The 25,513-nt window shown below is 51.1% G+C and overlaps 2 protein-coding genes across 4 annotated transcripts in view; one reads left to right on the forward strand and one right to left on the reverse strand.

The window, feature by feature from the left end:
• Window positions 1-25: 25 nt before the first annotated feature.
• Window positions 26-11,474, reverse strand: EXOSC5 (exosome component 5). The gene is made up of 6 exons (XM_024236504.3): window positions 11,092-11,474; window positions 6,815-6,928; window positions 5,471-5,592; window positions 3,386-3,526; window positions 1,141-1,230; window positions 26-381 (listed from the first exon to the last, which is right to left on the reverse strand). Exons 1-6 carry the CDS (start codon window positions 11,237-11,239, stop codon window positions 289-291), a joined length of 708 nt encoding a protein of 235 aa, XP_024092272.2. The 5' UTR covers window positions 11,240-11,474; the 3' UTR covers window positions 26-288.
• A 200-nt stretch (window positions 11,475-11,674) lies between these two features.
• BCKDHA (branched chain keto acid dehydrogenase E1 subunit alpha) overlaps window positions 11,675-25,513 on the forward strand; it is a 29,422-nt gene continuing 15,583 nt past the window's right edge. For all 3 annotated transcript variants that reach the window (XM_024236502.3, XM_054540469.2, XM_024236503.3), the window contains exons 1-3: window positions 11,675-11,844; window positions 24,573-24,752; window positions 24,859-24,945. In XM_024236502.3, the coding sequence (XP_024092270.1) occupies window positions 11,737-11,844; window positions 24,573-24,752; window positions 24,859-24,945 (375 nt within the window). In that variant the 5' untranslated portion in view covers window positions 11,675-11,736. The remainder of the gene's footprint in view (window positions 11,845-24,572; window positions 24,753-24,858; window positions 24,946-25,513) is intronic.

Below are 25,513 nucleotides of genomic sequence, written 5' to 3' on the forward strand. Positions count from 1 at the left end.
GCACATGATGGGTGCTCAACAGACATTTGTTAAAGTGAATTAATTTATTGACTCATCCATTCCATAAATGTGAGCTCCTTTGAATGTTATCCTTGCTGGAGGGATCTGTGCCCCCAGGCCTGGGGGCTGTCACAGGCCAAGGCCTCCCCACAGGAGCCCTGTGGTTACAGAGCTGCAGGCTCAAGGAGCCCATGGGTCAGAGAGGCAAGGCTGGGCTGCTGGTTTGCTTCAGGCTGTAGGGGGTGAGTGGGTGGAGGCAATGGGAGCGGCCCCTTGCCCCAGCTTGCCTCAGCTCTTGGAGTAACGCCTCTGCAGCGATTCCCGGTAGAAGCGGAAGACGTGTTGCGAAGCGGCCTGGGCCGCAGCCAGGCACTGCTGGAGCTGCGGGGGAGAGACCGGTCGGTGCTGGGGGCCGAGCCCTTCATGCACACATGACTTGGCTGACCCAGGAGGTTCTGCTGACCCCACCTGACTCCCTTAACCTCCCATCACTCCCCTGCCCCCAAGTGAGGCAGGTGGTGAGGGATTATTTCCCATTTCATGAGCTGTTTCTTAGAGATCAGGAGAAATAAAAAGAGGGAGAAGGACTTCAGGATCAGATTCTGACAGCAACAGGACTCAGACCCATCAGGCATCCTCACACCTTGGAGGAGGCCCCAGCTGTGCAGAGCTACGGAACTGGAGTGCACAGAATTGGAGTGGTCTTGGGATTTTACAGCCATGGGCCCCTTCAGGCCAAATAATCTAAGAGCCACGGAATCAAGAGACTCCCAGTCTTCACTGCCATTCATGTATTCCTAGATTGCAGACAGTCATGTCCAAGAGTTTCCAGGCTCTGTCCCTTAGCCTGAGACCTGGAATTCCCATGGCTCACCACTCTGAGCTGGGAGCTGGGGGACCATCACATGCCCTCTTCTGACTTCAAACTGAGCTCATCCTCTTTTTGCCTGTGTTATAAATTGGGCTTCCCTTAAACATTTCCACAAAGGTTTCTGGGTCCACAAAGTTTGAAAACTCCCTTTTTACAAGAAGAAATGTAAGAGGCTCTCCTGAAGCCTCTCAGAATCCAGGGCAGAGTTGGGACAAGACTGTATGTCAGTGGGAAGGTTCTGGCTTTTCCCCTCATCCCCATGCTGGTACCTCAGTGTCCGAGTAGAGCCCCTTGGTGCTGGACATCAGCAGCTTCCGTTCCACGCTGTCCAGGGCAAAGGTCAGGACTGCCCGGGCCTCCTAGGGACAAGTGGTAGAAGGCGGTGGGGGACCTAGGACCTTCCCCTCAGATAAAATCTCAGCGAGTCCTTTGGCCAGGCACAGTGGCTCATGACCATAATCTCACCACTTTGGGAGGCCAAGGCAGGGCACTGCTTGAGGCTCAATAACAGTCTGGGCAACAGAGGGAGACCCCCATCTCTTAAAAAAAAAAAAAAAAAGGAGCTGGGTGTGGGGGTGCATGTCTGAGTTCCCAGCTATTCAGGAGGCAGAGGTGGGAGGACTGCTTGAGCCCAGGAGTTTGAAGCTGCAGTGAGCTGTGATCGTACTACACTCCAGCATGGGTGAGAGTGAGACCCTGTCTCAGTGCTCCCCTCCCACCACACACTTGCAGCCAGTCCCACTGAGGGGACTCCGGAACCTTGGCCTCCAGGCCTCTCCCTTTCCATAGCCAGGCGCTCACCTATCAAGCATCAAGCGCAGCCATTTTTTGTCTACGCCACCCCTTCCCTACTTCCCCGGGTATAGCCCTCTGCCTTTCCTTTGTAGAACTGTACTCCATGCCCCTTATTCCAACCACGCGGTTCTGACAGGGGCTTCCAAGCTCAGTATTCCTGCCCCAAGGGGCTAGCCACAGTGCCACTCACTTATCTGGTACCTCTCGGCCTCCCAGTCACCCTTCCATGCTCTGTCCCACAGGGGCTGGAAGCCAGCAAGCTGTATTTCCCAGACTCCCTTACCAGCTAGTTTCCAGCAGTAATGAGGTGGGAGAATGGAAGAAAAGCAGCACCCTGGTCCTCACGGACAATGGCAGGTGCTGATGGCTGTGGCTGTGTGACAGCCATGGAGGTGGGGTGGGTTCTGGACCTCAGTGGCCAGGGCAGAAGCAGGACATGCTATGTGCATCCAGAACCAATTGAGATGATGTCTCCAACACCGCAGAACAGGAGCTGGCTCGCAGGTTCAGCCCAGGTCTGGGAGGGGTTTCTCATCTCTGGGTGTCACTCCTGCTTCCTTTTTCCTCCTGTAGCTCCTCCAACACTGTTGTTACAAAGTCCCTGCATTTAACTCCCTCCATCTGAAACCCTCCAAGTGGTTTCCGTCTTCTTGACTGGAGGGGACAATTATAGCCCTGGGCAGAAAACTCAGAATAACCTGAGCTTAGGACACTGCACCCGAGCCGACCAGGAAAGCTCTCTTCTCTTGTTTGCTTTTGAGCCTCTTAGGATGGAAATGGAGCTTAAGGGGTCAGTCCCAGCCTCAGGAAAGATGCTGGCCAGAGAGAATGAAGCTGATGTGCAGAGAAAGGCAGGGACGAGAAGTGAAGCAAGGACATCCTGATGGTGTTTAAAGTCCTGGTTTTATTTCATTTTTTTTTTGAGAGTTTCACTCTTTCACCCAGGCTGGAGTGAAGTGGTGCGATCTCAGCTCACTGTAACCTCCGCCCTCCGGGTTTAAGTGATTCTCCTGCCTCAGCCTCCCGAGTAGCTGGGATTACAGATGTGTGCCACCATGCCTAGCTAACCTTTGTATTTTTAGTAGAGACAGGGTTTTGCCATGTTGGCCAGGCTGGTCTCAAACTCCCAGCCTCAGGTGATCTGCCTGCCTCAGACTCCCAAAGTGCTGGCATTACAGGTGTGAGCCACCACACCTGGCCATACATTTCCTTTCTAGTTTATTTATTTATATTTTTTGAGATAGAGTTTCACTCTTGTTGCCCAGGCTGGAGTGCAATGGCGCGATCTCCGCTCACCACAACCTCTGCCTCCCGGGTTCAAGCGATTCTCCTGCCTCAGCCTCCTGAGTAGCTGGGATTACAGGCGTGCGCCACCACACCTGGCTAATTTTGTATTTTTAGTAGAGATGGGGTTTCTGCATGTTGGTCAGACTGATCTTGAACTCCCGACCTCAGGTGATCCACCCACCTCGGCCTCCCAAAGTGCTGGGATTACAGGCGTGAGCCACCGCTCCCGGCCCCACATTTCCTTTCTAATTAAGCAAGTTTGAGCTGGGTTTCTAGCACTTGCTGCTAAATGAACCATGATGATTAGAGCAGCCCTTGCTAAGTGGGATTGAGGTGGCATGAGCCGACTGTCTGCAGAGAAGCGAGGCCTGGAGGAAGGGACGGGGAGCTGTCTGGCCTCTGCCCCTCAGCCACCCTGGTCTTCACACCTACCTTTTCTTGCTTGGATGTAGGATCCAGCATGAGGGTCCCATCAGAGTCCAGGGCACAGGTGACCCCACAGAAGAGAGCCCGCATGGGCACACCTGCATCCACCAATGCCATGCAGGCGGCATTCAGACAACAGGCCAGGAGCTGAGCACCACAGGAAATGGTTAAGTTTCTTTTTTTTTTTTTTTGGAGACGGAGTTTCGCTCTTGTTGCCCAGGCTGGAGTGCAACGGCGTGATCTCGGCTCACTGCAACCTCCACCTCCCGGGTTCAAGTGATTCTCCTGCCTCAGCCTCCTGAGTAGCTGGGATTACAGGCACCCACCACCACACCCAGCTAATTTTGTATTTTTAGTAGAGATGGGGTTTCACCATGTCGGCCAGGCTGGTTTCAAACTCCTGACCTCAGGTGATCCACCTGCCTCGGACTCCCAACGTGCTGGGATTACAGGCGTGAGCCACCACGCCCAGCCTAAGAAGTTTCTACTGTAGGCCTGGCCCGCAGAGCAGATCCATGCCTCCCTCCACCAGGCTGATGCCTATGGCAGACATCACTAATTGGTCGCAGAAGGGCAGTATGGCAGAGTGGTTAAAAGTGGTCCGGGGATCAAGTAGCCCTGGGTTCCAGACCTAGCTTTGCTCTCTCAGCTGTGTGACCTTGAACAAGTGACTTACTCCTTGAGTCTCAATCTCCTCATCTGTTAGATGGGGAATATGATAATATTCAATAGGTATGTACTGAAGTACGTACCACACATTTGTTGGCAAATAGGGTCAGAGAGGGGAAGAAACCTTCCAAAGTCATGAGGGGGAGGCACTGGTAAAGCCAGGCCCGAAACTTGGGTAGCAGCCACTCCCCGGTGACAGAGCTGGCAGGGCAATGGAGGAAGAGCCATCTCGCTGCTGCCTGCAGGAAGCTCACAGTGGAAAGAGAGCACAGGTTGGGAGTCAGCTGGCTCTGCCTCAGTTTCCTAATGTGTTTCTTCTCCAGGCCTAGCAGCCAGACAAAGACCACAGCTTTAGTCAACCGGTTCCAGCTCTGCTGCTGATCCTCCACCACTTCCTCTGGGCTTCACTTTCCACTTCTGTAAAATGGGGTCACAATACCTTCTCTCTCTGCCCATCCATAAAATGTCTGTCCAGTTCAGGGCCGCGTTCCAGTAAAGCCTTCTACAGTGTCTAATTCTGGTCCTCAACCTCAACCTCCCGCACCTCAGACATGGAGATCTTACAAGGCCACGCTCCTGACTCAGCTGCTGTCTGCTCAGGGCGCCCCCAGCACTGAGGGCCTGAAATCCACTGAGGTGCCAAGTAGAAGTGATTGCCAGCCGGGCACAGTAGCTCACGCCTGTAACCCCAGCACTTCGGGAGGCCAAGGTGGGCTGATCACTCGAGGTCAGGAGTTTGAGACCAGCTTGGCCAACATGGCAAAACCCCGTCTCTACTAAAAATACAAAAATTAGCCTGGCGTGGTGGCGGGCACCTGTAATTCCACCTGAAATTCAGGAGGCTAAAGGATGGGAATCACTTGAGCCCAGGAGGCAGAGGTTCCAGTAAGCTGACATTGCACCACTGCACTCCAGCCTGGGTGACAGAGTGAGAGCCTGTCTCAAAAACAAACAAAGAAAAAAACCAAAAAAACAAAAGAAGTGATTGGCACAGGCTCTGGAGTCAGACTGGCCTGGACTTGAGTCCTGCCTCTGCTGCCTTCCAGCTGTGTGACCTTGGGCAAGCCCCTTCCCCTCTCTGGGCCTCAGTTTTGTCACCTGAAACATGCGAACATAAGAACACTCATCTGCCAGGGTCCTTGGGCTCTAGAACTAAGACGGTCTGGGTCTAAGTCTTGGCTCTGCCACTTCCACAGGGATCATAAGGGCATGTGCTATATTACATGAGTTAATGTGCATAAGGCACACAGAACAGTGCCTGGCACATAAGTAAGCACCCAGGCTGTTTGCTCTCCTTCTTCAGTGAGCTGGTACCTGTCAAGTGTTTGAAGGCTTTCTGGCTAGCAGTGAGGGTATATGTAGCCACCAGAAGGGAAGCAATCAGGAGACTCCCTGGAGGAGGAGGCCTGGGAGAAAGGATACAGAGCCGGCATCGCTGACAACCTGCAGCACCACGGTGATGGAGGTGCGGGGGTGCAATGTGCCCAGCACCACCGCCTCACACGTGTTCCTGATCAGCCGCTCCCGGCTCTTCTCTGCAACACCTGGGGAAATTGAAGAGCGGTTGTCAGGGTCTTCCCTTTCCTTTGACTCACCTTCCTCCATATGCCTCACCCAAACCCCCAGAAAGGGCTCACAGTCTCAGGCTGGGATGGTGCGGGTACCTGCAGGGATGATGGAAGATTCCAGTGGGAAGAAGGCAAGGCCTGACTGCCATCCACTGACCCCTGCTACCTCCAGCATCCACCAAGGGAACCATCCAAGGGAAGAAGACCTGGGAGTTCCACGTCTGTGCTGCTACCCACGCCCACTCCCACCCTAGCAGGCCCAGCCAGTGGGGACTGAGGGATATGAGGGTAAAAGGGTGGAAAAACAGGTTAATGGGCCAGGCACAGTGGCTCACGCCTGTAATCCCAACACTTTGGGAAGCTGAGGCGGGCGGATCACTTGAGGTCAGGAGTTTGACACCAGCCTGGCCAACATGGTGAAACACTGTCTCTACTAAAAATACAAAAATTAGCTGGGTGTGATGGCTCACGCCTGTAATTCCAGCTACTCGGGAGGTTGAGACAGGAGACCTGCTTGAACCTGGGAGGCAGAGGTTGCAGTGAGCTGAGATGGAGCCACTGCACTCCAGCCTGGGCAACAGAGTGAGACTCCGTCTTAAAAATATAAAATTAAATTAAAAAAAAAAAAATGCTGAGCGCAGTGGCTCATGCCTGTAATCCCAGCACTTTGGGAGGTCGAGGTGGGTGGATCACGAGGTCAGGAGATCAAGACCATCCTGGCCAACATGGTGAAACCCCATCTCTACTAAAAAAATACAAAAAATTAGTGGGCATGGTGGCACATGCCTGTAATCCCAGCGACTCGGGAGGCTGAGGCAGGGGAATTGCTTGAATCTGGGAGGCAGAGGTTGCAGTGAGCCGAGATCGTGCCACTGCACTCCAGCCTGGGTGACAGAGCGAGACACCGTCTCAAAAAATAAATAAATAAATAAAAATAAATAAAAGAAAAACAGGTTAATGGAATGAATGAGAGTGGAAGCAGAGAGGGAGAAAAGAGGGAGGGAGAAATTAGAGGCAGAGAGAGAAGCAACAGAAGGTGAGTTATTAATTAGAGGCAGAGAGTTAAAGACAGAAACAGCTGAGTGGAGACCAAAGCGGGGAGTGGAGACTTGGGGCAGCTGGTAGGGAGGAGCTTGCGGGGCGGGGGGTGGTTTTGACAAACTGGGCACTATTCAGAGGTTCAGCAGGGCCCAATTACCAGGCAGCCCGATCTTCGGCCTCAGGATCACTTCGAGTGTGGCTTTGTTGAAAATTTCTTTGCTGACCTTCACCTCGGCCGGCCCGTACACACCCGCCAGGACAGAGGTGTCACCTGAGGAGACAGCGGTGGGGGCCTCACTCACAGCTTCCCTGCTCCTGGGGCCCCATTCGTGGCACTGAGCCTGATGGCCAGGGCTCCCCACATCACCCCCACCATTTGTTGGCACTGATTCTTTGAACACTGACTTCATTTCTCTCATTTGTAAAATGGGGAAAATAGCAGTCCCTCCCCGCTAGCGTCTTGTGAGGATCAAAGGACACAATTCACAGAAAACACTTAGAACACTGCGGGGCTCACGCTGAATGCGCAACAGACTTTAGCTGTATTGGTAACATTCGTCCATTCGGGCATTCAGGCAGGGTCTCACTCTCATTGCCCAGGCTGGAGTGCAGTGGTGCCATCACGGCTCACTGCAGCCTCAACCTTCTGGGCTCAAGTGATCCTCCCGCCTCAGCCTCCCAAGTAGCTGGAACTACAGGCACGTGCCACCATGCCTGGCTAATTTTTGTATTTTTAGTAGAGAGGGGATTTTGCCATGTTACTCAGGCGGGAACTCCCGGGCAACTGTAATCCCAAGGTGCTAGGATTACAGGTGTGAGCCACCATGCCTGGCCCTGATATTAGTAACTTTTTTTTTTTTTTTTTAATGAGACGGAGTCGCTCTGTTACCCAGGCTGGAGTGCAGTGGCATAATCTCCGCTCACCGCAACCTCTGCCTCCCGGGTTCAAGCAGTTCTCCTGCCTCAGCCTACTGAGTAGCTGGAATTACAGGTGCGCGCCACCACGCCCGGCTAATTTTTTTATTTTTAGTAGAGACTGGGTTTCACCACGTTGGTCAGGCTGGTCTCGAACTCCTGACCTCGTGATCTGCCTGCCTCCCAAAGCGCTGTGATTACAGGCGTGAGCCACCGTGCCCAGCTGGTATTAGTAACTTTTAACAGGAAGTTCTTCCTGAAAGCTAACCATCCTCCCTCTTACTGCAGCTGCTCTCAACTTCTCTTTCCAAAGCTTCCCCAGCCCAGCTCTTCCCTTAGGCACTGACCCCCAAATTTTGCACCAGTCTGGACACCTGAGAAAGGGATAATATCTGGAATGAATCCTGATTCCTTATTTCCCCAGAAGCTATGAACGGCGTACAGGAGGTAAAACCTAAGAAATAAACAGCCTGGCTTCTAGTACTGTCTGCTGTAATCCCAGCACTTTGGGAGGCCGAGGTGGGTGGATCACCTGAGGTCAGGAGTTTGAGACCATCCTGGCCAACATGGTGAAACCCCGTCTCTACTAAAAATACAAAAATTAGCTGGGCATGGTGGTGGGTGCCTGTAATCTCAGCTACTCAGGAAGCCGACACAGGAGAATTGCTGGAACCGGGGAGGCGGAGGTTGCAGTGAGCCGAGATCGCACCATTGCACTCCAGCCTGGACAGTAACAGCGAGACTTTGTCTCAAAAAAATAAATAAATAAATAAATACATTTTAGGCCAGGCATGGTGGCTAACACCTGTAATCCCAGCACTCTGAACGCCCACATGGGAGGACTGCTTGAGGCCAGGAGTTTGAGACCAGCCTGAGCAACATAGCAAGACTCCTGTCTCTATTTTCTTTTTTGAGACAGTTTCCCTCTGTCACCCAGGAGGCTGGAGTGCAGTGGCGCAATCTCAGTTCACTGCAACCTTCGCCTCCCAGGCTCAAGTGATTCTTGTACCTCAACCTCCAGAGTAGCTGAGATTACACGTGCATGCCACCACGTCCGACTAATTTTTGTATTTTTAGTAGAGACGGGTTTTCACCATGTTGGCCAATCTTGTCTCAGAACTCCTGACCTCGACCGAGCAAGGTGGCTCACGCCTGTAATCCCAGCACTTTGGGAGGCCGAGGTGGGTGGATCACAGGGTCAGGAGTTCAAGAGCAGCCTGGCCAACATGGTGAAACCCCGTCTCTACTAAAAACTACAAAAATTAGCCGAGTGTGGTGGCACGTACCTGTGGTCCCAGCTACTCAGGAGGCTGAGGCAGAAGAATCGCTTGAACCCGGGAGGCGGAGGTTGCAGTGAGCCACGATCGCTTCACTGCACTCCAGCCTGGGCGACAGGGCGAGACTCCATCTCAAAAAAAAAAAAAACAAAAAACTCCTGACCTCAGAGGCCTCCCGAAGTGCTGGGATTATCGGTGTGAGCAACTGCGCCCGGCCCCTTCTTAATTCTTAGGTTCGAAGAAACTTTAGGTATCTCAATTCGGCATAAGCACTAAGCCTGAGGGAGGGCCCGGGAAGGTCCTTGGTTAAGGCCGTATTTCCTGGGAAGCCCAATTTGCCCTTACACAGAAGGTATGCTTAGTTCCAGGAGAAACTGCCCTGAGGACTGGAGAAGTTACCAAAACAGAACTTGCCTCTGGCTCCAGATGAACTGCCTGTGTTTTGCCTGAGCACAAGAGTCTTTCCCCTCTCACCTTCTTGAAGACGTGGCTCCAGCAATTCTCTCCCGTTGACCCCACAACAATCTACAACTCCTGCCCCACTTATCTGATCCTCTTACAGCAAAATTCCTGAACAGCTGCCTCTTCTTCCTTTTTTGTGACCCCACCACTCCATTGCGGCAGCTCAACATTGTCACCACTGACCTCCAAATGATCAACCCTCCCATGACCCGGCTGTCAGTAAGGCTGAAACAGCTGGTCAGCCCTCACATCTCAGACATGCTCTTCTCTTGGCCCCAGGTCACCACCATCTCCTGGTTTCCCCCTAACTCTCTGGGCGTTCCTTCTGAGTCTCCTTTGCTAGCTTGTCACATGTCTCTGACTGCTCAAGTTGGAAGGCCTAAGGCTTGGTCCTGGGACCTCTTCTCTTTTCCATCTACACTCACTTCGTTTAGTCAATAGCCTGAAATACCATCTACATAGCCAGAGAGTTCCAAATTGCCTATGTCCAGCTTGGGTCTCTCTTTTGATTTCCAGACTTGTACAGATCTGGGCAGAAACCTTAGTTATGCCTGACTCTTTTTCCTCGCACTCAAACCAAACTATACGTAAGTTTTGTCCATATTACTTTCAAACTACATTCAGAATCTCATCACCTCCACTACTCCTGCTCTGGCTGGAGCCACCATCACCTCCCTGTTTTCCCCCATACTCCCCACAATCAACATAGCAGCCAAATTTTGTTAAAATGGATTGGGGCTGGGCATGATGGCTCATACCTATATGAGCACTTTGGGAGGAGGACTGCTTGAGCCCAGGAGTTCAAGACCAACCTGGGCAACATTGTGAGACCCTGTCTCAATTTTTTTTTTTTTTTTTGAGACAGTCTTGCTTTGTCGCTCACGCTGGAGTACAATGGCACGATCTCGGCTCACTGCAACTTCTGCCTCCCGGGTTCAAGCGATTGTCCTGCCTCAGCCTCCCGAGTAGCTGGGATTACAGGCGCCCGCCACCATGCCTGGCTAATTTTTGTATTTTTAGTAGAGACGGGGTTTCGCCATATTGGCCAGGCTGGTCTCGAACTCCTGACCTCAGGTGATCCACAGGCCTTGGCTTCCCAAAGTGTGGGGATTACAGGTGTGAGCCACCACCCCCGGCCTCCCGTCTCAAACGTTAAAGAGAAATATTCTTGGAGTTAATCTAGTTCTGAGAGTTATTTAGCTAGGAAAAGGGGATATTTGCCCTATAGGTAAGACTTGCCCTAATCTTAGGGATATTTACTCTTGTGGAGAGATGCAGTGAGGTAGCGGTGGGGATGTATTTCTCAACCCAGGGCAGTGACATTATCTTCAATTTGAGGAGCATTTACATGGGTGAAAGATCCGCCACAGTCCAGAGTATGCAAATAGACAGGTTTGCTTCAGTCTGGGATGCAAGGACCTAGAGAGGTGTGTGTGGGGGGGGGGGGGGGCGGGGGTGGGGTGGAGGAGGAATCTAGTTAAGGGGGATATTTACCCTGGTGAGGTGATTTTCCCTATTCTGAAATATCAATTCTTGGGCGGACAGTCTGCCCCTCCTCTCATTCTCAGAGATATTTACAAAGATGGAGCTATCTTCTCCTTTCTAGTCATGGGGGAGAGATGTGTGTATCCCTGCATATTTAGTAGTATTCAATAGGACAAGAAATCATGCATCAACGCAGAAGTGACATTTACCAGCTGGTATCGTGGGGAGGTGGGCACTCGGTTGCACAGTACACGGTAGTTCCTCTCCAAAAGAAAGACCTGGGTGAAGTTCTTACCTTGCAGGAAGGAAGCAGAGCCATCTGGCCGCGACAGCAGGTTCTGTTCGCAGGCAAAGTGCCGGAGGCTGCAGCCAGGACCCCGAGGGCTGGACCCTGTTCCAGTTTCAGCGCGGATCTTGGCATCAGTATGCATCTCCTCCTCCATCACGCCGACCCCACGTGCGGCTGCAATTGTCACTTCCGCCCGGCAGCGCGCGCTGCAAACAGGCTGCGTAACCAGTGCGCACGCGCTGGGCTGGGCTGTCCTCCTGGGCGTCCGCACGTGGCTTAGCGTTTACCAACAATCTGGCTCCGCCTAGTCCCACCTCCTAACTCTGGCAACGCCATTGGACAGTTGGGAACAGAAGGCAGGCCTTGGCATTGAGCTGTTTTACTCTGGGCCCCCGGGCCCTAAATCCCTGAGGCCCTGGTTAGGTTGCCCTCTTCTTTGCCTGTTACAGGAGTAACTACAATGAGGCGATTGGAGAAAATTTTGGGTAGATAGATTTTCTTCTCCAAATCTCTGTGCATTCTATCTACAACAGAACGGGAAGAAGGTGGGTTTCTTGTCAGATGGTGCTGGAGTTTGCGTCAGGCACATAAAGGGGCAGCCCCGAATGTAGCCTACGTGAGTGCCGGGCCGCTGAGTGGTTGTTAGCCAAGATGGCCGTAGCGATCGCTGCAGCGAGGGTCTGGCGGCCAAACCGTGGCCTGAGCCAGGCTGCCCTCCTGCTGCTGCGGCGGCCTGGGGCTCGGGGACTGGCTAGATCTGTGAGTACCTGGGCCCCAGGCGGTTTTCCCAAAGGGGATTAGGGATGTAAAGGCTATCTTCAGAGTGTGGGGTCCCTGAAGGATATGAAGGAAGGGCTGTCACAGAAAGGAAAAAGAGCGGGAGACCCCTTGGAGAAGACACCGAAGGGAAGATCTGCTACTTCCTTAGGAGAGGAAAAGAACTTCCACTTCTTTAGAAGAGGAAAAAACCCGTTTGCAACTTCTTTGTGGGCCCTGAGGGAGAGAGACGACTTGAAGAGAGGGATGGGGGTTCCTTATTAGCTGCCACTGGTATTCAGGGGAGGCTCCTTGGAGGGACAGGGGAAGACCGCAAGACCTTCTCCCTCAGGGTTTGGAGAATGAAACTGACTTGTAAGGGAGGGACTTTCTTCTGGGCAAAGATCCCTCTTCAAGAAGAAGAAAGAAGAGAACAGGTCCCTGTCACAGGCTGCATAGGGCCTTGTATTTCTTTGCTCCTTTGCCACAATTCTGATTTTAAAATGAATTGTGTAAAAAATGTGTTTGATTCCTGTGTCTCTTGATCGAATATCAAGACAGGGAATTCGTGTGTTCTGGACACTGTACAGAGGAGACGATTAATGTTTGTTGAATTAATGAGGGGAAAAAAGGAGGGAGAGGTACAGACAGGGCACTTTGCCCACATTTCTTAGAAACACTTGAGAAGGCTTTGTTTCTTGTCAAAAGGGTCACAATCCCTTCAGGTGGATGCTGCTAAGGGCAAGATTACACTGCACAAAACCTAGGTGGAAGCCTATCTTTAGACGGGGAGAGGCAATGGGTTGCAGAAGAGCTTTGAACTACAGTTGACAGATAGGAGAGTAGTGGTTACATGGGTGGATTCATGTCCTTGCTCTGCCGCTTTCCACTTATGTAGCCTTGGGCAACGGACTGCACCTCTCTGGATCTATGGAGCTAATTTCCCTCTCTAAAATATTAACAGTGGCCACCTCATAGGGCTGTGAAAAATTAATACGTAAAATGCTAAGGACTGGACCTGGCACATCCTAAGGGCAATAGGAATGTTGATAGTGAGGGTGGAGGGAAGGGACAGAAACTAACCTTGGAGATGGGGAGAAGAAAGGGGTGACCTTGGGAAGGCCTAGATTGGTGAGGCCCTGGGGAAAAAAATCTGAAAAGATATTGTGAGGTTGAGTCTGATCCTCTGATCCCCAATCCATAAGGAGGGGAAGATGGAATCTGTAGAAAGAAGCTCTGGGTAAGGGAACAAACGGGAGGAGGGTGAAGAGGATGGGCCAGAAGTAGGACGTAGTAGGTATCTAGGAACGGAGTCACTTGAAACAGGTAAATACAGAAGGGCTGCAGGAGCAAGGTGTGGGTAGGGCAGTCTCTTGCCTTTGGGCTGGAGACCTTTTCGCTTTTTTTGTTTGTTTGTTTGAGCAGTTCATATCCTCCACAGCTGATCTCAGTCCCAGGGGCCCATTGGCTGGGCAAGTGGGGCGGGAGGTGGGTGGGACTGGGGCACGCTAGGGAAAGGTCATTTATGGCTGATTAAATCTTTCTCTTCTGTCTCAATAGCCTGATTACCTTTCCTCTTGCTTCCCCTACTTCATTTTTGGTGGAGAGTGGGGAGGGAAGAAGTCCCTACTTTTTATTCATATATCTTTAAATTTGTATTATTTTAGAGTTATTGTCTTTTCCCCTTTATTTCTCCCACCTGTTCTTTCTCTCTTCTTTCTTTCCTCTCCTTCTCTCCTCCTCCCCTCCCCTCTTTCTTTTCTTTTCTTTTTCCCTTTCCTTTCCTTTTCTCTTCTCTTTTCTTTTCTCTCTTTCTTTCTGTACCTCTCTTTCCTTTTTTTTTTTTTTTTTAGACAGAGTATCACTCTCTCGCCTAGGGTGGAGTGCAGCGGCATGATCTTGACTTACTGCAATCTCTGCCTGCCGGGTTCAAGCAATTCTCCTGCCTCAGCCTCCCTAGTAGCTGGGATTACAGGCATGCACTATCATGCCTGGCTAATTTTTGTATTTTTGGTAGGGACGAGGTTTCACCATGTTGTCCAGGCTGGCCTCAAACTTCTGGCCTCAAGTTCTGCCAGTCTTGGCCTCCAAAAGCATGAGCCACTGCGCCCAGCGTTTTCTTTTTTTGAGACAAGGTCTCACTCTGTCGCCCAGGCTGGAGTGAGTACAGTGGTGTGATCATGGCTCACTGCAGCCTCAACCTCCTGGGCTCAAGCAATCCCCCCACTTCCGCCTCCTAAGTAGCTGGGACCACAGGGCACGTGCTACCACACCTGGCTAATTTTTAATTTTTTTTTTTTTTTTTGAGACGGAGTCTTGCTCTGTCACCCAAGCTGGAGTACAGTGGCTTGATCTCAGCTCACTGCAACCTCCACTTCCCAGGTTCAAGTGATTCTCCTGCCTCAGCCTCCTGAGTAGCTGGGACTACTGGCATGCGCCACCATACCCAGTTAATTTTTGTATTTTTGGTAGAGATGGGGTTTCACCCTGTTGACCAGGCTGGTCTTGAACTCCTGACCTAGGGTGATCTGCCCGCCTTGGCCTCCCAAAGTGCTGGGATTACAGGCATAAGCCACCGCGCCTGGCTGCACCTGGCTAATTTTTAAATCTTTATAGAGATGGGGTTTTGCCATGTTGTCCAGGCTGGTCTTGAACTCTTGGACTCAAGCGATCTTCCTGCCTCAGCCTCCCAAAGTGCAGGATGACAAGCATGAGCCACCTTGCCTGGCCATATTATTAAATTATCATGAGTTTAAGTTTAAGTAGCCACAAGTGGGCTGGGTGCGGTGGCTCATGCCTGTAATCCCAGCATTTTGAGAGGCCAAGGTGGGCGGGTTGCCTGAGGCCAGGAGTTCGAGACCAGCCTGGCCAACATGGTGAAACCCTGTCTCCTAAAAATAAAAAAAAATTAGCCAGGTGTGATGGCGTGTGCCTGTAATCCCAGCTACTTGGGCGGCTGAGGCGGAAGAATCGCTTGAACCTGGGAGGCAGAGATTGCAGTGAGCCGAGATCGCGCCGCTATACCGCAGCCTAGGTGACAGAGCAGCCCTCTGTCTCAAAATAAAATAAAATAGCCACAAGTGGTTGGTGGCTGCCATATTACATGGTGCAGGGTTTTGTTTTGTTTTGTTTTGTTTTGTTTGTTTTTTTTGAGATGGAGTTTTGCTCCTATTGCCTAGGCTGGAGTGCAATGGCACGATCTTGGCTCATCACAACCTCCTCTTCCTGGGTTCAAGCGATTCTCCTGCCTCAGCCTCCCGAGTAGCTGGGATTACAGGCATGTACCACCACACCTGGCTAATTTTGTATTTTTAGTAGAGACAGGGTTTCTCCATGTTGGTCAGGCTGGTCTCGAACTCCCGACCTCAGGTGATCCACCCACCTCAGCCTCCCAGAGTGCTGGGATTACAGGTGTGAGCCACCACGCCTGACTAAGATGATGCAGTTTTATCCAGGTGGAGATGAAGAAATAGTCAGGGAAAGGTTGAGAGGCTGTATAGTTGTAGACAGATTGGATTACTGGGTTCACTGGGGAAGGTCGGATTGGAAGGAGGAGTGGGGCTGCTTTACTTGTCCTGACTTCTTGCCCCTGCTCTGCCCACTCCTTCATTGAATACCCTACTGCCCTGCAGATGTGTTTGCCTGATTTTCACCTCCCTTCCTGTCTCTTTTATCATAGCAGATGTTTTAGTGCTCAGGGAAAGGAGGAGGAAGGAAACTCAGATTGTCAAGGAATCGTGAGTCAGTTTCTCAGCCACTACCCCAGGCCTGGGCTTGGCTAAGTCATTTCACCTCTCTGACCCTAGCTAGTGGGGTGAATAGAGTCCCTACCCTGTTGGAAGTCAGGAAGCCCCTGGAGCTCGGTCTGTGCTAATTATCAGTGACTATTTCTGTGACCCAGCTTTTCAGGGGCAGCCTGTCTGGGGGTTCCAGTGCCCTGTGCAGTATCTCCAAGTGGTAGGTACTCAGTGTATGTATTAGTCCATTTTCAGGCTGCTAATAAAAACACACCCAAGACTGGGTAATTTATAAAGAAAAAGAGGCTTAATGGACTCACAGTTCCACATGACTGGGGAAGCCTCACAAACATGGCGGAAGGTGAATGAGGAGCAAATCACATCTTACATGGTGGCAGGCAGACAGAGTGCTTGCAGGGGAACTCCCCTTTATAAAACCATCAGATCTTGTGAGACTTATTCAGTATAATGAGAACATAAAGATCCACCCCCATGATTAAATTACCTCCCACTGGCTCCCTCCCACAACATGTGGGAATTATGGGAGCTACAATTCAAGATGAGATTTGAGTGGGGACAGAGCCAAACCATATCAGTGTGTATTGTGGGATGAATGGAGATGGTCATTACAGTTTTCTAAGTGTATATGGGTCCATCTCTTACTTGCTACTGTGTTAAGAAACCTGGCCTCCTTTTTCACATCTTGAGGCACTGAATGGTTTACAATGCCAACTCTAATTTTTTATTATATTTAATACACCAATAGTGCAAGGCCTTTATTGGTAGTACTCTCCTATTACAGGTGGAGAGACTGCGGCTCAGAGAGGTGAGGTCTGAACTTGGAGCTCTGGACTCCAAAGCCCAGTTTCTTTTCATGGTACCAGGCTGCCAGGAGGAGAAAGGATGGAGCTTAGATTCAAGTCTTGCGACATTCTTCTTAGTCCAGTATTGGTTTATTTTGTTTTATATTTTTTTGAGACGGAGTCTTGCTCTGTTACCCAGGCTGGAGTGCAGTGGCGTGATTTCTGCTCACTGCAATCTCTGCCTCCTGGGTTAAGCGATTGTCCTGCCTCAGCCTCGTGAGTAGCTGGGACTACAGGTATGTGCCACCATGTCTGGCTAATTTTTATATTTTTAATAGAGACAGAGTTTCGCCATGTTGGCCAGGCTGGTCTCGAACTCCTGGCCTCAACTGATCCACCCACCTCAGCCTCCCAAAGTGCTGGGGTTACAGGCGTCAGCCACCATGTGTGGCCGGGCAGGTGATTTTTCTTGTCTTTCCCCTCTTTGCACTTCAGTCCCCCTGGCCATCTTTCCCTTCCTTGAATGTGCCTCCTCCCACCGGGAGGCCTTTGTAGGTATGAGGTCCTTCAGATGATGGCTGACATGACACTTCCTCAGAGAAGCATTCCAGACCCCAAACACCAGGTCTCTGTCTGTGAAACAGGGACAGTGATACCTGCCTAATCTGCACGCCTTTCCCTTCTCACGAGATATTCTGGGAAGGGGGGCTCAACTCTTTGCTCTGTTTGAGGGCAGAGTGCCTTTGAGCTCAGGAGAGAGTGGGTTTGGGTGGCTTTAGCTACCCTAGATACAGAGGACTTGGAGTTAACTGGCACCATCCACAAAGCCTTGCATGCACTGGACCTGAACAAGTTGCTTAGAACTTGAGGTGGAGCCTCAGCTACCACCTGTCTTTGATGGAGTTGTGATAACAGTGCCTGCCCCATCTGGATGCCTTATGGGTTCAGTGAGCACATAGGTGTAAATAAAGTGCTTTGAGTGGCACCTCAGCATGTAGTTATTCTCTGATTGACCTGTAGCAGCCATGCCAGTCTTCAGGGTCCCAGAGCACCAGGCTTTCTTCTCTTGCCTTGGAGCCTTGGTTGTTCCTTAGGACTGAAGTGTTCTGACCCCTCAGCTCAACTCCCCCTTCTCTAGGAAGCTTTCCCTGGTGTGCCATCTGATGCTGGTGCTTCCTGGAGGGGTACTATCTGATGCTAGCTGGTGAGGCATTCCTGCCAGAGCTGCGGCAGGTGCTTTCCCCTCCTCTCCACCAGCCTGTGAGGTGGATGCCATCTCCACGAGGGCACGCAGGTTCACAGAGACTGACTCCTGTCCAAGGCTGCATGGCTGGAAAGAGACAGAACCAGATTCAAACACCGGCAGTTTAACCCTAGAGACCCTCATCCTACCTCCCATGTGGGTAACCACTATACATCCTGTCTTCTCTGAAATCTCCCATTTTTTTTTTTATTTTAAAATTTTATGTGAGTATGTATGTATTTACTTGTTTATTTGCTGTTGTTGTTTTTTTTGTTTTGAGACAGAGTCTTGCTCTGTTGTCGCCTAGGCTGGAGTGCAGTGGTGCGATCTTGGCTCACGGCAACCTCTGCCTCCTCGGCTCAAGCGATTCTCGTGCCTCAGTCTCCTGAGTAGCTGGGACTACAGACATGCACCACCATGCCTGGCTAATTTTTGTGTCTTTAGTAGAGATGGGGTTTCGCCATATTGGCCAGGCTGGTCTTGAACTCCTGGCTTCGAGTGAACTGCCTGCCGTGGCCTCCCAAAGTATTGAGATTATAAGCGTGAGCCACTGTGCCCAGCCAAAATTTTATTTATTTATTTATTTATTTATTTATTTATTTATTTATTTTTTTGAGACGGAGTCTTGCTCTGTCACCCAGGCTGGAGTGCAGTGGCGTGATCTCAGCTCACTGCAAGCTCCGCCTCCCAGGTTGACGCCATTCTCCTGCCTAAGCCTCCTGAGTAGCTGGGACTACAGGCGCCCACCACCACGCCCGGCTAATTTTTTGTATTTTTAGTAGAGACGGGGTTTCACCTTATTAGCCAGGATGGTCTCGATCTCCTGACCTCATGATCCGCCCACCTCGGCCTCCCAAAGTGCTGGGATTACAGGCGTGAGCCACCACGCCCGGCCTAATTTTATTTATTATTATTTATTTATTTATTTGAGATGGAGTCTCACTGTGTCACCCAGGCTGGAGTGCAGTGTTGCGATCTTGGCTCACTGCAACCTCCACCTCCCAGGTTCAAGCGATTCTCCTGCCTCAGCCTCCTGAGTAGCTGGGACTACAGGCGCGTGCCACCATGCCTGGCTAATTTTTGTATTTTTAGTAGAGATGGGGTTTCACTGTCGTGATCAGCCTGACAGGCTGGTCATGAACTCCTGACCTTAAGTGATCCACCTGCCTCAGCCTCCCAAATATGCTGGGATTACAGGCATGAGCCACCGCGCCCAGCCATATTATTTCTGTATTTTCATTTGGCTTACCTGTCAACTTGACACTTTTTTGTTTTTTTAGGCTAGTCAGGTGAAGGAATGTGAGTAAGATCACCTCTCTTGATTATAACTTGTGTGTTCAGTGTTTGTCATTCATCCCTCCCTGTCTCCAGCCTTCAGTTCAGGGCATGATTTGGAGCAAATGTTCAGTATCTGTTTAACAAGAACAATCATGAGAAATACTTACTCACTACTTGTGTTTATGAAACATTATGTGCCAGGCACTGGGCTGAGCAATCCACACAGGTCAACTCAGTTAATCCTCATGACAACCCCTGAGATAAGTACTTATACCACCCTCGGTGTACACAGGAGGAAACTGAGGCTCAGGGAGTTTTTCTTTAAAAATTTTTTCTTTTTTTTTCCCTTGAGACAGGTCTTACTTTGTCACCCAGGCTGGAGTGCAGTGGCGTGATCTTGGCTCACTGCAGCCTCTTGGGCTCCAGCGATCCTCCCACCTCAGCCCCTCAAGTAGTTGGGGAGTACAGGTGTGCACCACCATGCCCAGCTAATTTTTTGTAGGGATGGGGTCTTGCCATGTTATCCAGGCTGGTCTTGAACTCCTGGGCTCAAGCGATCCACCCTCCTTGGCCTCCCAAAGTGCTGGTATTACAAGTGTGAACCACCACACCTGGCCTTAAATTTTATTTATATATTTATTTATTTATTTTTGTAGAGACGAGGTCTCACTATGTTTCCCAGGCTGGCCTCGAACTCCTGGACTCAAGTGATCCTCTTGCCTCAGCCTCCAGGTAGCTAGAATCTGCCACTGCACTTGGCTCAGGGAGTTTAAGTCACACAATCAGGCAGCGGTCTGCTCAGTTAGAGTCCATGCGCTTAGCCATGGTGCCTTCAAGTGACTCCACCAGGGCCACCCCAGTACTTCCTGGGCAGACCAGACCATCCAGAGCGGGCAGGTTGTGCTTTCCTGCATGGTGGGAGAGGACGTGGCATGAAGCTTTGTGTAAATCTGTGCAGCCTCTGCCATTGTAAATCACTGGCCACCGAGACAGACTCCCCCACCCCCTTCCAAAAACTAGAGGGGCAGATGGGTGGAGTCGCATCCTTCCTCTGCAGGCATTTGGCCACCCACTCCCATTATGGAGCGTTTCCTCAGGACCAGGCACAGCGCGGAGCCCTTTGCATAGCTCACTGAATTGGGGCAGCAACCCTGGGGCTGGAGACTACCGTTATCTGCACCAGCCCAGCAAAGAGGGGAGGAGGGTACAGCCAAGGCCCAGCTCCAGTATGTGGAGCACACTGGGATGCCGTGAAGATAGCTGTCCAGCCTCTAGAGGCTGACAGTCCTGCCCTGACACCGTGGTTTGTTCTCAGACTCTGGCCTCCCCTCTTAGTGCCCGTCTGAAGACTTCAGCCTTCAGTCCTCTTCCATCAGCATGCCGTCTCCCCTGTGCCTCAGTCTCCTTCTCCAGAGTATCTGCTGGGGCCACAGTTTGGTTTTATTGTTCTTTGAGACAGGGTATCACTTTGTTGCCCAGGCTGGAGTGCAGTGGTGCAGTCATAGCTCACTGCAGCCTTGACCTCCTGGGCTCAAGCCATCCTCTCACCTCAGGCTCCCGCAACTCCAGTATCTGGACTACATGTACATGCCATCATTCCCAGCTAATTTTTTTTTTTTTTTTTTTTTTTTAGATAGAGTCTCACTCTTGTCACCCAGGCTGGAGTGCAATGGTGCCATCTCGGCTCACTGCAACCTCCGCCTCCCAGGTTCAAACCATTCTCCTGCCTCAGCCTCCCAAGTAGCTGGAATTACAGGCACCTACCATCATGCACGGCTGTTTTTTGTATTTTTAGTAGAGACGGTTTCACCATGTTGGCGAGGTTGGTCTTGAACTCCTGACCTCAGGTGATCTGCCCGCCTCGGACTCCCAGAGTGCTGGGATTTCAGACGTGAGCCATCACGCCCAGCCTGCCTGGCTAACTTTAAAATTTTTCAGAGATGGGGGCTTTGCCTAGGCTGGACCCACTATGTTGCCTAGGCTGGTCTCGAACCACTGGCCTTAAGTGATCCTCCCACCTCAGCCTCCCAAAGTACTGGGATTACAGGCATGAGCCGCTGCACATCGCCACAGTTTGATTTTAGAATCCACTTTAAGGTTCAGTTAGTTCTTCCCAGCTCCTCTTTTCCCCATCTCATACAGTGTAGTCACTTCCCTTTCTCCCACTTCTCACCTTCCTAGGTTTTGTTTTTCTCTCTCTTACCAAGTTTTGAGTATGTAATACATCCCAGATCGGTGCTGAACCCCTTGTGTGAGTTAACTTAGCAACTTTTCACGTGGTGTTCTGCAGCCTTCTTACAGATAAGGAAATTCAGAGAGGTGAAGTGTTTTTGCGGAGAGCCGCACAATGAGCTAAGAAATTAGAACCCAGGGCAGTTGAACTCCAGAGCCAGGGAACTTAACCGCCCATTCATGCGTTCACTCAGGAATTCCCTCTTGAGTGCCTGCTGTGAAGGCAACCTGGACGCTGTCTCTGCCTTCCTGGGATTGTGGTGTGTGTGGGAGACAGACACGAAACAAAGGAATCTTCTAGGTCAGTGTCTGGCTGTGCTGGGTACTCAGAAGGGGGAAGCACTGTGCTGCAAGAGGCCGGCTGTTTCCTCCTCACAAGGGGAGGCCTGCGGTGACATTGCCAGGCCTGAATCTGCCCTGCCATTGGGAGTGTAATTTCCTCACGACTACAAATGCAAATAAATACACACACTGAACATGCTACCCCGCTAGAACTGTGGACGGCTTGTTCACTGCAGTTAAAGGAAGACGGAGGGACACATTTGAGCATGCATGTGTGAGATCCAGCTTGTGGCAAACCCTACCCTTCTTTAACATCTGTGGGAAGTGAAGCCACCATTACTGACCTCAGAGGAATCCCGGGAGTAATGGGAAGAGAAGTTGCAGATGTTTGAAAATCAGGCTGCAGGGGCAGTTGGGGTGAGGAGCATGGACGTCTAGGAGCCTGAATCTCAGCCTTGCCCAGGTTGGAAGCCCAGTTCTGATGTAATTTTTTTTTTTTTTTTTGAGACAGGATCTCACTTTGTTCCCCAGGCTGGAGTGCAGTGGCACAATCTCAGCTCACTACAACCTCATCCTTCCAGGTTCAAGCAGTCCTCCTGCCTCAGCCTCCCAAGTAGCTGGGACCACAGGCGTGTGTCACCACACCTTTCTAATGTTTGTATTTTTTTGTGGAGACAGGGTTTCTCACTGTTGCCCAGGCTGGTCTCAAACTCCTGAGCTCATGTGATCCTCCTTCCTTGGCCTTCCAAAGTGCAAGGATTACAGGCATAAGCCACTGTGCCCAGCACCCCCCCCCCCCTTTTTTTTTTTTTTTGAAATCTGTGGTTTGGTGCAGGTTATTTTACCTCCCCAGGCCTCGGTTTCCTCATCTACTCAAGGACAATGGCAGATAATCAACCTCACAAATTCCCCGAGGAGTTAGTAGGCTTGTGCATGCGAGGCTCAGCTGGCTTATAGCAGGTGCTTCATAAGGGGGAGCTATTGAAACGCCTTGGCTTGTTCTAGGCTGCCTAGCTCCAGAGCTAAGAGTCCCAGTGGGTTCATATCCCTTTGAGCATTTATAGGCTTCTTACAGGTCTCCTGGGCTTTCTCAGCCATTCCTCATCCGACCTGAGGAGGTGTGATGTCCTTGCAGGACTCCTCCAGCCCCTCTGAGCTTTTTTTTTGTTTGAGGCAGCATCTTGCTCTGTTGCCCAGGCTGGAGTGCAGTGGTGTGATCATGGCTTACTGCAGCCTCCACCTCCTGGGCTCAAGCGATTCTCCCACCTCAGCCTTCAAAGTAGCTGGGACTATAGGTGTATGTTACCATGCTTGAGTAATTTTTAAAATTTTTTGTAGAGATGTGATCTCAGGCCAGTCTTGAACTCCTGGGCTCAAGTAATCCTTGAGCCCAAAGTGTTGGGATTACAGATATGAGCCACCTTGCCAGGCCCTGAGCTCCTTCTGTCTTCCACGAAGGACACACTATTCCTTGCCTTTTGTCTTTTTTTGTGTGTGTGACAGGGTCTCTGTTGCCCAGGCTGGGATGTGTTGGTGCGATCTGGGCTTACTGCAACCTCGCCTCCCAGATTCAAGTGATTCTCCTGCCTCAGCCTCTTGAGTAGCTGGGATTACAGGTGTGCGCAACCACGCCCAGCTATTTTTTGTATTTTTGGTAGACATGGAGTTTCACCATGTTGGCCAGGCTGGTCTCAGCCTCCCAAAGTGTTGGGATTACAGGCGTGAGCCACTGTGCCTGGCCATTTTTTGTCTTTTGCATGTTCTATACCCCTGGCTGAGAATGCGCTGTCCCTGCCTCCTGGTTATCCCTCAGGTTTCAGCTCTAACATCACTTCCCCAGGGAAGCCTTACCCTCGCTTTCTTCTGCTATAGGATAATATGAAACACCGTCATTGTTACTTGTTCAGTGTCTGCCCTCCCTGCTAGGCAGCAAGGACAGATATCTTGCCTGTCTTAGGTCCCCAGAACCCAGCACAGGGCTTGGAACATGTCAGGTGCTCAAATATTTGTTGAATGAGTCAGTCTGGGCTCGCAGAGGGAGCTGGGACCAGAGTAGAGTGGACACTGAAGCGTATGTAGCAGTTTATCAGGTGATAGGGAAAGAGACCTTCTTGTAAAGCAAGCAGAGATGAGAGGGAGAAATGAGAATAGCTAAGATGGTTTTGAGCATTTGTTATGTGGCTTACAGATACTTTGCTGAACATTTTATTCACATGATCTTGTTTAAGCCTCTCATTTCCATGAGGAGTTCTCCATTTTTATAGACAAGGAAGAGGACACATGGAGAGGGGAAGTTACTTTGCCATATCACCCTCTAAGGGATTTTTTTTTTTTTTTTTTTTGAGATGGAGTCTCACTGTCACCAGGCTAGAGTGCTATGGCGCAATCTCGGCTCACTGCAACCCCCACCTCCCGGGTTCAAGTGATTCTCTTGCCTCAGCCTCCTGAGTAGCTGGGACTACAGGCATGTGCCACCACATCCGGCTAATTTTTCTATTTTTAGTGGGTACAGTGTTTCGCCATGTTGGCCACATTGATCTCGAACTCCTGACCTCAAGTGAGATTCGCCTGCCTCGGCCTCCTAAAGGCAGTAAGGGAATTGAACCTAGGCAGTCTGACTCTTAAGAGCTCAAAGACTTAAGCTCTGTCCTGAGTAGCTTCGCTGGTGTATGGTATAGGGATCAGAAGAGAGCTGGTCTGGATGTCTAGAGGGCATCCTGCAGTGGGCGTGTGTGTCTGTGGTCACAGTGGGAGAGAGAGAGGAGGGGGCATCTGTGGCCGGAATGGGGAGGCCTCAAATGCCAGGATGAAGAGTTTGGGCCTATGGTAATGAGAATAGTAATAGCTACCAGTTCTTGACTTGCCAGCCACTTTATTGAGTCATTTAATCTCACAACAGTTCTATGGGATAGGTGTTACTGTTTTCATCCCAGTTTTTCAGATGGGGAAACTGAGACACAGAAGTTGTAGTCAGTTACCCAAGGTGTCTCAGTGAGAAAGTGCTGGAGTTGGGGCTCTGACCCTGCGAGTCAGGCCCCAGAGTTCACTGAGGCCACATGCTCAACCACCATGCCACCTGCCTGCCGCTGGGGTTGAGCCAGCAGAAACCTGGGTGCTGCTTCTGATGCAGGCGGTCTCCTCTGCTCTCTTCTCCAGCACCCCCACAGGCAGCAGCAGCAGTTTTCATCTCTGGATGACAAGCCCCAGTTCCCAGGGGCCTCGGCGGAGTTTATAGATAAGTTGGAATTCATCCAGCCCAACGTCATCTCTGGAATCCCTATCTACCGCGTCATGGACCGGCAAGGCCAGATCATCAACCCCAGCGAGGACCCCCACGTGAGAGGCGGCCTCCCCCACTTCCCGTGCCCCCCACGCCCAGGCCCCTTGCCTGTCTCCTCTCTGGTCCCAACCGCCCCACGTCTATCTGTGCCTCCACCCGCAGCTGCCGAAGGAGAAGGTGCTGAAGCTCTACAAGAGCATGACACTGCTTAACACCATGGACCGCATCCTCTATGAGTCTCAGCGGCAGGTGCGTGGCGACAGGACTGGGGGCGGGGGGCTGGAATTACCTGAGGTCCCCTACCTGTGTTTGGGCCAAAGGATGGCTCCCAAGGAGGACAGATTCTTTTTTAGGGGGAGTTCCATAGAGTTCTGAGGGTTCTCTTGGGACTCTGGAGGAAAAATGTGAGAGCAGTCCTGCCTTAGGGCAGAAGGATGGACCTGATCACTAAAAAACACCTACTGTGTGCCTGGCTGGGGGCTCACCTGTGTGGAGAGAGGGCAGGGAGAAGGCCTGACAGCCCTTCCTCTTAGAAATGCACAGTTCTGAGAAACAGGGTGGGTCCCCAGTGCTTCTTAGAGTGCTCCAGGGGACCGCCCTAGGCCCATGTGAAATGGGCTGTGATCCCCTGATAAATCCTAGTATCAGGGACAAGGATCCAGTCAAGCCAGTGTCAACAAAGAGGGAAGTTATTGACTCCAATGACCATACATCCAGAGGGTCCTGTTTTGGGGCACAGCTAGATCCAGGGGGCTCAAAAGCTGTCATTAGACCTTCTCTCCCTCTGTTCTCCTTTGCCTTGGCTTGCTTTCTCTTC

This window comes from Pongo abelii, chromosome 20 (assembly GCF_028885655.2).
Source record: "Pongo abelii isolate AG06213 chromosome 20, NHGRI_mPonAbe1-v2.0_pri, whole genome shotgun sequence".
NCBI lineage: Eukaryota > Metazoa > Chordata > Mammalia > Primates > Hominidae > Pongo > Pongo abelii.